Raw genomic sequence first — 12502 nt, forward strand, 5'->3', positions numbered from 1 at the left:
CATATATGCTACCTTTGATTATCCTCCTTAAAAGTCTCCTTTGTTATGATACCTACAAAAAAAACTGGACATTGGTTAGGCTGCTGGTGCGCTGCCTGAGACCGCTACTTGTCCTACGGTATTGTCGCATTCTTTCCTTGTGCTCATCAATCTGTCTGTATCTGGATATTATCTAGTGCTTTATACTCAGATTGTAAGCTCTTGAGGGCAAGGATCTCTCTTTGTTTTGTGTTTGTCCAGTGTCTATCACAAGGGGGGCCTGGCCCTTAACTGGGGCTCCCCCATGCTATCACAATACAAATATAAAATAACTACACAGTACCTTACATGCCTCTTGTGTCTGTAGTTTCTGCGGATGGTGGATGCTTGTGCCAGTTTCCTCACTGAAGCCCTCCATCCGGAAAACTGTGTTGGGATTCTGAGGCTGGCCGACACTCATTCTCTGGAGAATCTGAAGCAGCAAGTCCAGAGCTACATTATCCAGAACTTCGCTCAAGTGCTGCACTGTGAGGAATTTCTGGAGATCCCCGGTGACGTTCTCTACAACACGCTAAAGAGCGATGACCTCTATGTCACTGAAGAGGCACAGGTTTTTGAGACTGTTATGAACTGGGTTCGATACAAAGAATCTGAACGGTTTCCTCTCCTACCCTACGTTCTTGAGAATGTCCGGCTACCGCTTCTGGACCCTTGGTATTTTGTAGAGACAGTTGAAGCCGATCAACTCATTAGACAGTGTCCTGATGTCTTCCCTCTTCTTCAAGAAGCAAGAATGTACCATCTGTCAGGCAATGAGGTAAGTAACGAATGAAAATACTTAGTAAACGGGGGTTGGGGGGAACTGAACCAATTCTAATTAAGGAATATTTCAGATTGGCAATCACAGAACTCAGTATGGATTCTGGAGGTGGAAAAAGATATTTACAAGATAGGTTCACAAATTAGTACTTCTGAAAAATAAGATAATCATGATCAGTTACCGTGCAGATTTAACTGTGAAATCTGAGAGGTTTCCAGACAGCTTATTTTAACATAAAAGCATTTCAGAAAATGTTCATGAATCTCTGAAAGGAGAGAGAACCCCTCACACACAATTCTGTCCAATACCAAACTAAGGTTAATCAATATTCCTTGATGTGTTCCCTAGTAAAAAGGCAAATCAAAGGTATTACTTTGGACATTGCTTTCTTATTTAATATTGGTATCCCAATTAAAATAATCATCTATAACATCAAATATTGCTAAGCATTCCAATGGATCACTTAGGGTAAGCAGTACCATACTTGCATAAACAGTTATCTATGTCTACTTTCCCTGCTAAAATATACTCTCTTTATAGTTGTACTGTTGAGCCTAAAGGTTCAATTGCCAATAAAATTGTTATGGGTTTGATGCAGCAGTTCCTGGGTGAAATGATCTGGTCTGGGTTATGCAGTAGGTCAGACTGGATGATAATAATGGTCCCCTCTGGCCTTAGAATGTAGGAGCTATTAAAATATAAGAGAGGAGGAACAGCCTGACTGGAGATACGTATGAGCTAGGTTTGTTAAAGCATCCCCTGTGTTCTTGAGAATGATCGTCTGCCGATGCCTTCGCTCATGTCCTCCATCCAGACGGAACCTCTTGAGTATGTTATTCTTCACATCCGCTCCTAAATAACTGTTGTGTGATGTTATGGATGTAGGCTGACATGTGTGCTCCATCTCAAAGATGGCTTTGCTTAGTGTGGGGTGATGTGATTCCCTTTCGAAGCATGCTGTACTCTGCCTGTATACTTGGGATGGGGGCTGTATAAATCAAGTATGATTCCGGTAACTTTTTAAAAACCTGCTGCTGTCCGTGTATGTATTGTATACCCTTCTACTGATTAGAGTGCGTAGCACATCAGCTCAAGCAGTGCTAGCTGTCTTTATAGTACAAAAAAGGCTCAAGTGTAGGGCCGCTATTCAAATTTGCTCTGAAATGATCCTGCGCAGGGCCAGCTAGACAGAGGCATTCAAGAATTTCAGTGTGGGTGTGAGAAGATGCAGTGTCTACCTTTATTAGTTACCAGGGAACCTTTTAGGAAAGGAAAAACCAGCTCTGAAAAACACAGGTTTGATCTCAGGGACAGAATCCTAAACAGAAGTCTGTATAGCCTATTCATTAGCACAGGATGTGACATACACTTGTGCCTAACCTGCAAGCCACAGTCCCATACCCTGTTCCAGCCACGATCCCACCTCAGCCCAGGTGTAACAGGCAAAGGTGGAAAAGGAATTTCCTAATTGATCCCTCCCCAACTTGGAAAGTTACGCTTCAGTCCTATTTCAGCCCTGGCCCAAAAAAGGGGGTCATCAGCTGTCAAAATTTCACAGTTGAGAATGAGAGAGACAGTGTGCTTGTGATTCCCTACAGACTGAGGAGTGTCAGGAGAGGGCAGCAGGCTGTCAGAGGTCTGTCACAGGTGCATAGATATTGGTGGAACCCTGTGTTTGGAGGGGAAGGGGCTAGATAGGCTCCCTGGCTAGGAGCCTGCATAGGGCATCGCAAAACACAGGCAGGCCCTGACTATAAATGTGATTAGCAATTCAGGCCAGCCAGCAGGTGACCCAATGGCAGTGCCTTGTACTGCCTTGCTAGAGATCTGGGTTCAGTCTTCAGTCCCAGTCTCTGGCTGTCTGAGCCAGCAGTCGATGGCAGTGCTGTTGGGCCAGTGGGGTTGTGCAAAGAGAGTGGCACCCATCGCTCAACAGGTATTTCCCTGGACGCTGAAGGGGCAGAATGTGTGTGCTCTTGAAAGTCCCGTCCAATGCTGATGGCTAAGATGAAGGACTGTGAGGCTGGCAGAGGGGTTAAAATAGGGATTATGAGGCATCCACAGAGCTCTGACTCAGATGCTGAGACTTGCTGACAGTTTAGTAAATTATACTGAGCAAACACAGAAAGGAATTTTACATCTGCATGACCCTGCTTTTTAATTTAGATTGTTTATGCCAGTTTATAGAAACACACCGTAAATTAGTTTTAAAAGTCCAAGAAAAACATCGAGTGTTGTTTGACAGGGCAGAAATTTCAAATAAATGATAAATTTCTGTATGCTATAAAAAGCTTTCCTTGAAATTTCCACTGCATTCATTCCAATATGACTAATGGTGTATCTACTAGGAGCAAAGGAAGTCATGCCACCTGCACTTCAGTGAGACGCAGCTTATCAATAACACCTCTCAACTTAGAATCGTGACTAACTCCCCTTGTAAATATTCTCCTAGGAACAGCAGAGAGCTTTGACACTTTTATCGTTGACACAGGAACAGTTTACTAGAACGAGGATCATTCTGCAACTGCAACACAGCATTTTAGATTTGTGCACTGGCTGTAGAGAAGCAGAGTGGTTAGTGCTCTAGCCTAGGACTTGGGAGCCCTGGGTTCGATTCCCTGAACTGCAGCATACTTCCTGCATGACCTTGGGCAAGTCATTTGATCTCTCTGTGCCCCAGTTCTCCACCTGTAAAATAAGGATAATAGTACACCCCTACCTCACAGAAGCGTTGAGAGAACAGATCCATTAAAGACTGGGAGGTGCTCAGGTATCACAGCAATAGGGGCCATATAAATACCTAAGATAGGCACTGACTAATTTTTTCAGGTGGGTGCGCCACCCCTGCTCTGCCCTGATGTCCTGCCCCCACTCCACCCCAGGCCCCACCTTCTCTTCACCACTTCCTGACCCTGCTCTGTCCCCTCCCCTGAGGCCCCGCCCACACGCCACCTCTTCCTGCCCTCTCCCCCCAAATCCTGCCAGTCCCTGAACAGCTGATAACTGGGTCGCCAAACTGCTGTGGCTGGTGGGTGCTAAGCACCAACAAATTTTTTGCATGGGTGCTCCAGCTCCGGAGCACCCCCGGAGTCAGCACCTATAGATAGAGCGCTGTGCTCCTGGGGCTGGCTAATACCGTGTGAGAGGAAGCTCTTTTCAATGTGCTATAGGCAAAATCTGGCCAAAGAACTGAACCAGTGGGAGCTAAATTCATGAGCTACTCACACCACAGGGTATAATGCTGTTTTTAACCACGCATGTGACACACCCTGAGTATTCATTCTATATTGCTTGTGTCTAGATTATTTCAGAAAGAACCAAGCCCCGGATGCATGAGTTCCAGTCCGAGGTGTTTATGATCATAGGTGGTTGCACAAAAGATGAAAAATTTGTCGCAGAAGTAACTTGCCTGGATCCTTTGAGGCGGAGCCGTTTGGAGGTGGCAAAATTACCAATCACAGAACAGGAAATGGAGAGCGAGAATAAAAAATGGGTGGAGTTTGCATGTGTTACGCTAAAAAATGAAGTCTACATATCAGGTAAGGAGCAAGATAATGCCAATGGAACTAAGAGAAGAGAACTCAGGAGTCTCATAAACAAGGGAGGGGAAATAGGTACAGCTTTTATGAAGACCAGCAGCTCTCAACCTGTCCAGACGACTGTACTCCTTTCAGGAGGCTGATTTGTCTTGTGTACCCCAAATTTCACCTCACTTAAAATATTATTTGCTTACAAAATCAGATATACAAATACAAAAGTCTCACAGCCATACAGTTACTGAAAAATTTCTGATTTTTACCATATTGGTATAAAATACATCAATTGGAATATAAACGTACTTACATTTCAGTGTATAGTATATAGAGCAGTATAAACAAGTAATTATCTGTATAAAATTTTTGTTTTTACTGCCGTCACTAGTGCTTTTTATGTAGCCTGTTGTAAAACTAGGCAAATATCGAGATGAGTTAACGTAGCCCCTGGAAGACCTCTGCCTACCCCCAGGGGTACATGTGCCCTTGGTTGAGAACCAGGGATGTAGAACATCCTTTGCTTTGTAAATTGACATAAACAGCTAGTGTTAGAGCATTTCAGCAATTGCCTTTGAAAGGGGCTCCTCACATACATTGCCATGGTTGAGGGACAGGCTACTGAGAAGCACTGGGTTGAGTAGTGGCAGTGCTGAGCCTCTTAGAATATTAACATGGGTTCAGTTTTCAAACAAATGCAAAACTATATTTGACTGGATTGGTGTGCATGCCCAGTGTTGGCATACCAAAGTGTCGGGAATGATAGTTACAGAAAGGCCTCTTACAGCTGCATATGCAGCATACAATCAACAGTAGCTACCGCAAAGCTTTTCTGGAAGACCCCCAATAGGAGTTCTGCACGAATAAGCAACAGTTGATAGTTTGCAAACAGTAATGGTAATTGTGTTGCTTGGGATTGAAAATCCTATTTTCAGGAGCACTTCAATAGTGCAGAAGGTGGGACTCTAAAAAACGATCATTTACTGAAAGCAAAGTTAATTGCCATTACCGCCGTGAGGCCCAAGAGTCCTTGAACAAGGCAGCAGTGTGAATGTGTGATTGTGGATCACAGTTTGAATGGATTCAGAAGAGAAATTTAACTTCTATAAATACCTGCTCCATACTAACCCCTATGAAGACAAGGAAGACTCTGGCTTGCTTAGGGGATTGGCAATGGAATACAGATCCTTGTATTTCAAACTCACAAGTTCAAAGGCAGGTCAGATTGGTAGTGACTCGTTACCAGCTGGCAGCTGTTTTGATGACCTATTGGAAATGAATTTGGTGATCTCATTCCATTTCCTAGGGGAAAGGTGCTCACTGGCTCAAAGCCACCCTCACAACAGCCACATCCTAGTTGCCAGTCCAAGTGGAGATGTTACAGAGTGAATGGAGGCTACAGGTTTCCACAATGTGAGATGAAGGGTGGGGCTGTGTGGGGAAAGTTGAGCAGCCAATGCCAATACTGTCCTGGTGCTGTGGGTAGGAGACATCATTCTGCAGAGTTCTCAATCAGGCAGCTTTCCCAAACACAATCTTTACTTCAAAAATGAGTGAAGTAGAATGGGGGGAGAGAGTGGGGGAGGGTTGGGGTGTCAAATGGGAACATTCTGCCTAGAAGATGATGCTGGTCTAAAATATCTCCCATTGCAGTATGCATTTAGGACTACCTGGATTTTAACAAGCTCGCTCCAACTAAGGGCTTGGCTACACTTGCAGATGTAGAGCGCTGGGAGTTAAACCAGCCTTCGGAGACCGCAGCAGGGAAAATGCTGCCGTGTGTTTACACTGTCAGCTGCAAGCACACTGGCGTGGCCACATTAGCAGCTCTTGCAACACCACAAAGAGCAGTGCATTGTGGTAGCTATCCCAGTGTGCAAGTGGCTGCAGCGTGCTTTTCAAATGGGGGCGGGGTGGAGTGTGACAGGGAGCGTGTTGTGTGTATGTGGGGGGAGAGACAGTGTGTTTTGGGGGGCAGAGAGTGTGTCAGCATCCGGTCTTGTAAGTTCAGACAGCAGCAGATCCCCCGCCCCCCGCCTTTCTCTCTCACACACACTCACAGCAGCAGCATTCCACAGTAATGGTCTGCTTTGTCCCAGAGCAGATAAGCATGCCGGCTGTCAGAAACAGAGCTTTGAAAGGGGATATCCGCATGCCTGCAGCCGAGTTCAAAACAATGACCAGAGTGGCCACTTGACTTCGGGGGATTATGGGATGTTTCCAGAGGCCAATCACAGCGCAGTAGTGCAACATGTCATCCATACCGACACCTGGGCGTTTCAGCCAGGGCGCAGCAAGCTTTATGCTTCTTGTGGAGGTGGATTACCAGGAGCGCTCCAGCTGCAGAGTCCAGGCGCCCAAAGTGCCTTGCCAGTGTGGACACTTCAGGAGTTAGGGCGCCCAGGGCTGCTTTAATGCTCTCTAACTTGCAAGTGTAGCCAAGCCCTTAGTCTTTATTAAATCTCCTTGTTCTGGGGCCAGGATTCATTCTCCTTCACTCCCCATTAGTTTAAGGAAAGGAAGTTCTCTTTTCATCCTACCATTACATTCTGCTCTTTATTTCTTCAGAGCTTCTCCCTTTGTTCAGTAGTCCTTAGCGGGGGCATCAAAGCCAACATTCCAACTGGGAATGTTTAACAAACACGTCCCCCCAATTCTTTGCACCTGTTGCACTCAGAGAGCTCATTACTGGCTGCCTTTAATCTCTCAGTCTGTCCCCTTAGCCCCAGGCCTTTTGCCTCCCATCATCTCTGGCTTCTTCTCCCATTCTTTCTATCCCCTAAACTGAACTTTCTCTAGACATGCTTATAGATGCCCTACTATGAAAGAACTGCTTACTTTGATCAGACTGGCACTCTAACTAGCATCCCTCCTCCCCTTCATCTACTCACTTCCTTGACCTCTTCACCTCCTTGGTCCCCTTCAATCTGCTTTTCACCCTTTCTACTCCAACCAAGCTGAACTGGCCAAGGTTATTAATTGTTTCCTCCTAGCTAAATCAAAGGGGGGCACTTATCTATGCTTATTCTTCCTGATCAGCCTGCTGTCTCTGACACTGTTTATCACTTTCTACTTCTCTATTTTCTTCCTTCTCTTGGCTTCTGTGACTTGGTTCTTTTCTACCTTGCTATCCACTTCTTCAGTATCTCTGCATCCTCATCCCTCTACCTGCTGGTTTCCCTCAGGGCACTGTTGGAGGTCTCAGTCTCCTCATTTACTGCAGTTACTGCTCTTAATGAAGAGAGAATATCAATGCACCATTTCCCATAAAGTTTAGAACAAGGCGTTTAAATACGTACAGTTCTCTCAAAAATCTCACCCTCCCCCATGATGTAGACAGAATTCAAAAGCATGGTTTAGTTCAGATTCCTGTCAGGGCTGTTTTCTAATGCAGGAGAGAACAAACTGTAATGTAAATGGGAAGGTTGCGACAACGTGTGGTTGGAACACCTGCTGTCTCTAAACACTACTGCAGATAAGAATTCTGGCATTCTGCATTCATACACTTCACCTGCTTGAGCGCAAATAAAACAACATAGATATATGAAAAATTCATAGACACAAAGGCATTACCAACGAATCTTTCTAGCATGCTAATTATCTCCTATTCAATCTGTTATTTGGCCCAGAGATGAGTTCCATCAGTTTGCAGTGATCTAGCTGTGGTACAGCATACAAATGAGTGCAGACAATTCTGTAATGGAATATGAATCCTTCTTCTAATATAGTCACTGGTGAAATGATTGCATAGCTGGACTGTAGGTTATGCAGTGAAGCTTCTCAGACTGTGCAATGGGTTTCACACTCAACTAGTTCTGTTTGTATTCCGGTTATGAATAAAAATGACACGGAAACTAACGTACTGGCAAAAATGCTGCTAGGCTTTTTGAATGAGTGAGACTCATTTGCAAACCTACTCTGGGGATTAAACTACTGGGCTTGATTCTGATCTGCCGGTGTAAATAAGGAGCAATTTCACCGAAATCATTCTACGCCTAATACTGCTGAAGCCAGGGCTCTGAGACCCTCCCCCCTTGCCAGGTGTCAGAGCCCGGGCTATGTCTACGCTCCTATTTGTAGTCCTGAAGTGCAAGTCCGAGTTACTTGACCTGAGCTCTGAGGCTCGCTGCTGCGAGTTATTTATTTTTTTTGCAGCGTAGCCAGCCCCAGAGTCAGATGAAGAGACGTGAGATCACAGCCAGGCCCCTTCATGTTCAAGAAACAGTGGACCCAATGCTGAATTTTTCACTCTGGAAAAACTCCCTGGAAGACTTCAGTGAGAGAATTTCATGGAGTACAGGATCAGCCCCCCTGTTCGTATTTTGGAAGTCAGTGGACCAGCTGGCTAGATCATCCCTATGTAATAGCAGCTCCACCAGTGCAAATCTGGTTTACCTGTCCCCAGCAGGACCTTCTTGGCCCAGGGGGATTCTCAAGTGGCTGACTATGTGATGCAGAGCTTTAGTTTTTTAATTGATATCACGTTTGTTTATTCACCAATTCTTAACAAAAACAAGGCTGAGAGGGGATATGATTGTTCTCTATAAATACGTTAAGGGGTAAATAGCAGGGAAGGTGAAGAGTTATTTAAGCCAAAGGAAAGTGTTGGCACAAGAGCAAATGGGTATAAATTTGCCATCAACAAATTCAGGGAAAAAATTAGAGGAAGTTTTCTAACCATCAGGGGGGTGAGATTCTGGAATAGCCTCCAAGTGGGAGTTGTAGGGGTAAACAACTTAATTAGCTTTAAGAGAGCTGGACACATTTATGAATGCAATTGTATGACAGAGTTGCTTGAGATGGTGATGGTGGTGGTGCGGGGGGACTCGCTTCTGGTTTATGTCTTATGTTCCTAAAGCTCATGCTTCAGGGTTTCAGCTGGCCCCTTGAAAGTGGTCAGGAAAGGCTCCCCCTCTTCCCATTTATTATGCTTTCTTTGTTTTCCTCAAATCTCCTTCCTCTGAAGCATCAGTGATGGCCATGGCTGGAGATGGGACATAGGACGGTGAAGGCCAGGTTTCTGAGCTGGTACTGACCATTCTCTCTCTCAGGTGCTTGGCTGGCTGGTTCTTGATCACATGCTCAGGGTCTAACTCATTGCCATATTTAGGGTGGGGAAGGGACTTTCCTCCAGATCAGATTGGCAGTGACGTTGTGGGTTTTTTGCCTTCTTCTGCAACGTGTGGGTGTGGGCCACTTGCCAGGATTATTTGGCTATGGTTTACTTAATACATTTCCTGCCACTGAGGGGGCCTCAGCACTGATGCACATTGGTCCCTATTCTCTGCCTGTGGCATAAAATAGTCTAGTCTCTTGTGGGTCTCAGTTGAGTTGTTGGATTTAGTGTGCAGGTGCTCGGGGTGGGGCGGTCTTGGTGGCCTGCAATATACAGGAGGTCAGACTAGATAATCTGGTGGTCCCTTCTGGCTTTAAACTCTATGTCTAACATTCTACAATCAGCAACAAGTCTCATTCCTGAGATTCTTCTGCACATCATTACAAGCCATCGGCCACTGACTATATTAAAGTTACAAATGCAAAAGAAAAGGTGGTAGGACAGCTGAAACATGAATAGTGATTCATGTCTGGGAAAGAGATGACTTGTAAAATAACCCCCAGGAATTTCTCTGCCCTCTCCAAAGTATAGTAATGCAAATTTAACCAGAGGAACTTTAAGCTTGCAAGTTGTCTTCCTTTAAAGCAAGTACTATTCTGCTGAAGATGTGCTTCCAGAGCAAATGCCATGAACCAATGGTTTTTGTTTCTTGTATGACAAATAGAACATACTAGAAGTTCTGAGCAAACACAGGTCATGCCAATTATGTCACTTACATGTATTGTGTACCTCGCAGGTGGGAAAGAAACACAACATGATGTCTGGAAATACAATTCCTCCATCAACAAATGGATCCAAATTGAATATTTAAACATCGGGCGATGGAGGCACAAAATGGCTGTGCTAGGCGGCAAAGTGTACGTGGTTGGAGGTTTTGATGGCATACAGAGAATCAACAGCGTAGAAACATACGATCCTTTCCATAACTGCTGGTCAGAGGTAAAATACAGTCACACTTTTCTGTTTCATGCAACATTAATGAAACAAATTGAAATCAAGGAGTTTTATTAGGTATTTATTGTACCTCAAAATAAATGAGCTAAATTCTACTACATACCTCCCCCCAGAATCTAGTAGTTGTGCATTCAAGTTGAAAATGCAGACTTCAAGGGAAGGAGGATCAAAGAAAGAATCAGTTCTGCCATCCTGACTCCTGCTGAACAGTGTCTTATACTACAACCATTTCCTTGAAGCCAATGGGATTACCCACAGAATAAAATAATACTCAGCAGGCATCAAGGTGGCAGAATTAGCCCTAAATCTGTGGAAGACACCAAGCAGGTATAAAGGAAACTACTAATCGGTTAGCTCTAGAAGGGTATATGCAGACCAGCATCTCATACATTTCAACACAGGTGTAAAACAGGCTTGGGGATTAGAAATAATCTCAGAGGATAAACATTATATGGGTCAACTAAGGAGATATCGGAACAAGGAGGAGTTGCTGGTAGTGGTGAAACGCAGACCCAGGAAATCATTAGCAGGAAGGTGCATTACAGCTGCACTGTCCAGTGTAAGTTTGGGAGAGAGACCAGAAGCTGCAAGGTATCCGGTCGTTTTTATGTATGACTTGTTGGGGACCTCAGTATTTGACTACGTGGAAAATTACTAGTGCTTTGCATTTTTATTATGCTTTCATCTGAGAATCTCAAAGCACTTTACAAATGTAAAGGACCTGATTGTGTTAAAGCCATGGCTTGTGCTGGAGAGGGGAAAGGCGCATATTGCATTGTAGAGGGAGCCACCTGGAAGAATTCTGGCTGACTCATTTAGAATTCCTCTTGGGCTTCCGAGGGAGCACACATTGTAGCCACAGCTCTGCCACCCTTTCAACGGATGCTGGATATGCATCCCCTACAGCAGCCCAAATCTGCTGAGTGGGCACCAAGCCCTCTTTTGAGTCAGGGTCAGGGCCTTTGCTCTCCTATGGGCTTGTGCCTGACCCTTGCAGAGAGATGCAAAGGTGGAGGAAGCCTCCTTGCACTCTTCTCTACTGCCTGCCCCCCATTTTTGCACCCACACAGGATGGATAGCACGGAGTTTTGGTTAAACATTGAGATGGTGGTAAGAGTCCAAAGAGACAAGGAAGGCCAGCGGGTTCAGCTGAGTAGAAAGGGAGTCAGATCTGTGGCTACTTAGGAAAGCAAAGACGGATAATGGGACAGGACTAAAATTTTCAAGATGATAAAGATGAGGGTGGACATAACCCAGGGTAAAGCCAAAGCACTCAGAAGACAAAAGGGAAAAGAAGCAGAAGATAAAGCAAATTTGTGCTGGGCCTTTCAACGCAGAACATGTGCAGCACACGCGGCTCTGACCAAGTCCAAGCTGAAGCAGAGGAGCTGTGGGACGAGAGCTTTCAAGAAGTCCCTTTAGATAGAGTGACCACTTCACTTACGTAAATGTATGCTGCCCTGTAAGTAGTGGTTGCAGCTGACTGTGGGCAGTTGGTAGGGTGGGGTTGTATTTTAGGCCTGTATCTCAAAGGGCCAGAACAGATGTTAAATTTCCTTGAAAAAGAAACTGCTATAAGTGTCAAGTCCCTTGATGCTCAGAAATGGTCACTTGTTCTACTTTTCTTCTTTCGTGCTACTCCTTAAGGGATGAAAGAAAAATGTTTTCTATTTAAGGAAATCTGTGAGTGCTCAGGTTTTGCTGTTCATGCCATTAGTATATTTGAGGAGATGAATTAACAGGCCCAGTAAATCACACCCAACCACTTCCCACACAAATTGGGAACTGGCCATTAGTGTAACCTGGCTCTTTTGCACAGCGAAAACACAGGCAATCAGGTTATTTCATGTGGTAGCTGGCCTCCTGAAACCTGCTGATACTCCACTGTAGGTCAAAGAGAGCTGAGGGTAAGGCTGGGCTAATGGCTTGAAGACCACAGACTAAACTGAACTCAGCATGACAAATTCAAACTTGATGAAATCAAAGCAGTTACCTTGCACCACAGTAGCTTGCATCCATGGGCGGTGGATATTATAGGCTGGGGGAGGCTGTGCCTCCCCAAACAACCAGGCATGGCCCCGCCTACACTTCGCCCCCAGACTC

The 12502-nt window shown here is 45.0% G+C and overlaps 1 protein-coding gene across 2 annotated transcripts in view; it reads left to right on the top strand.

The window, feature by feature from the left end:
- KLHL6 (kelch like family member 6) overlaps positions 1 to 12502 on the top strand; it is a 33121-nt gene that overhangs the window by 14053 nt on the left and 6566 nt on the right. For both annotated transcript variants that reach the window (XM_074963000.1, XM_074963001.1), the window contains exons 3-5: positions 347 to 796; positions 4101 to 4338; positions 10182 to 10384. In XM_074963000.1, the coding sequence (XP_074819101.1) occupies positions 347 to 796; positions 4101 to 4338; positions 10182 to 10384 (891 nt within the window). The remainder of the gene's footprint in view (positions 1 to 346; positions 797 to 4100; positions 4339 to 10181; positions 10385 to 12502) is intronic.

This window comes from Natator depressus, chromosome 9, assembly GCF_965152275.1.
Source record: "Natator depressus isolate rNatDep1 chromosome 9, rNatDep2.hap1, whole genome shotgun sequence".
In the NCBI taxonomy this organism is placed as follows: Eukaryota; Metazoa; Chordata; order Testudines; family Cheloniidae; genus Natator; species Natator depressus.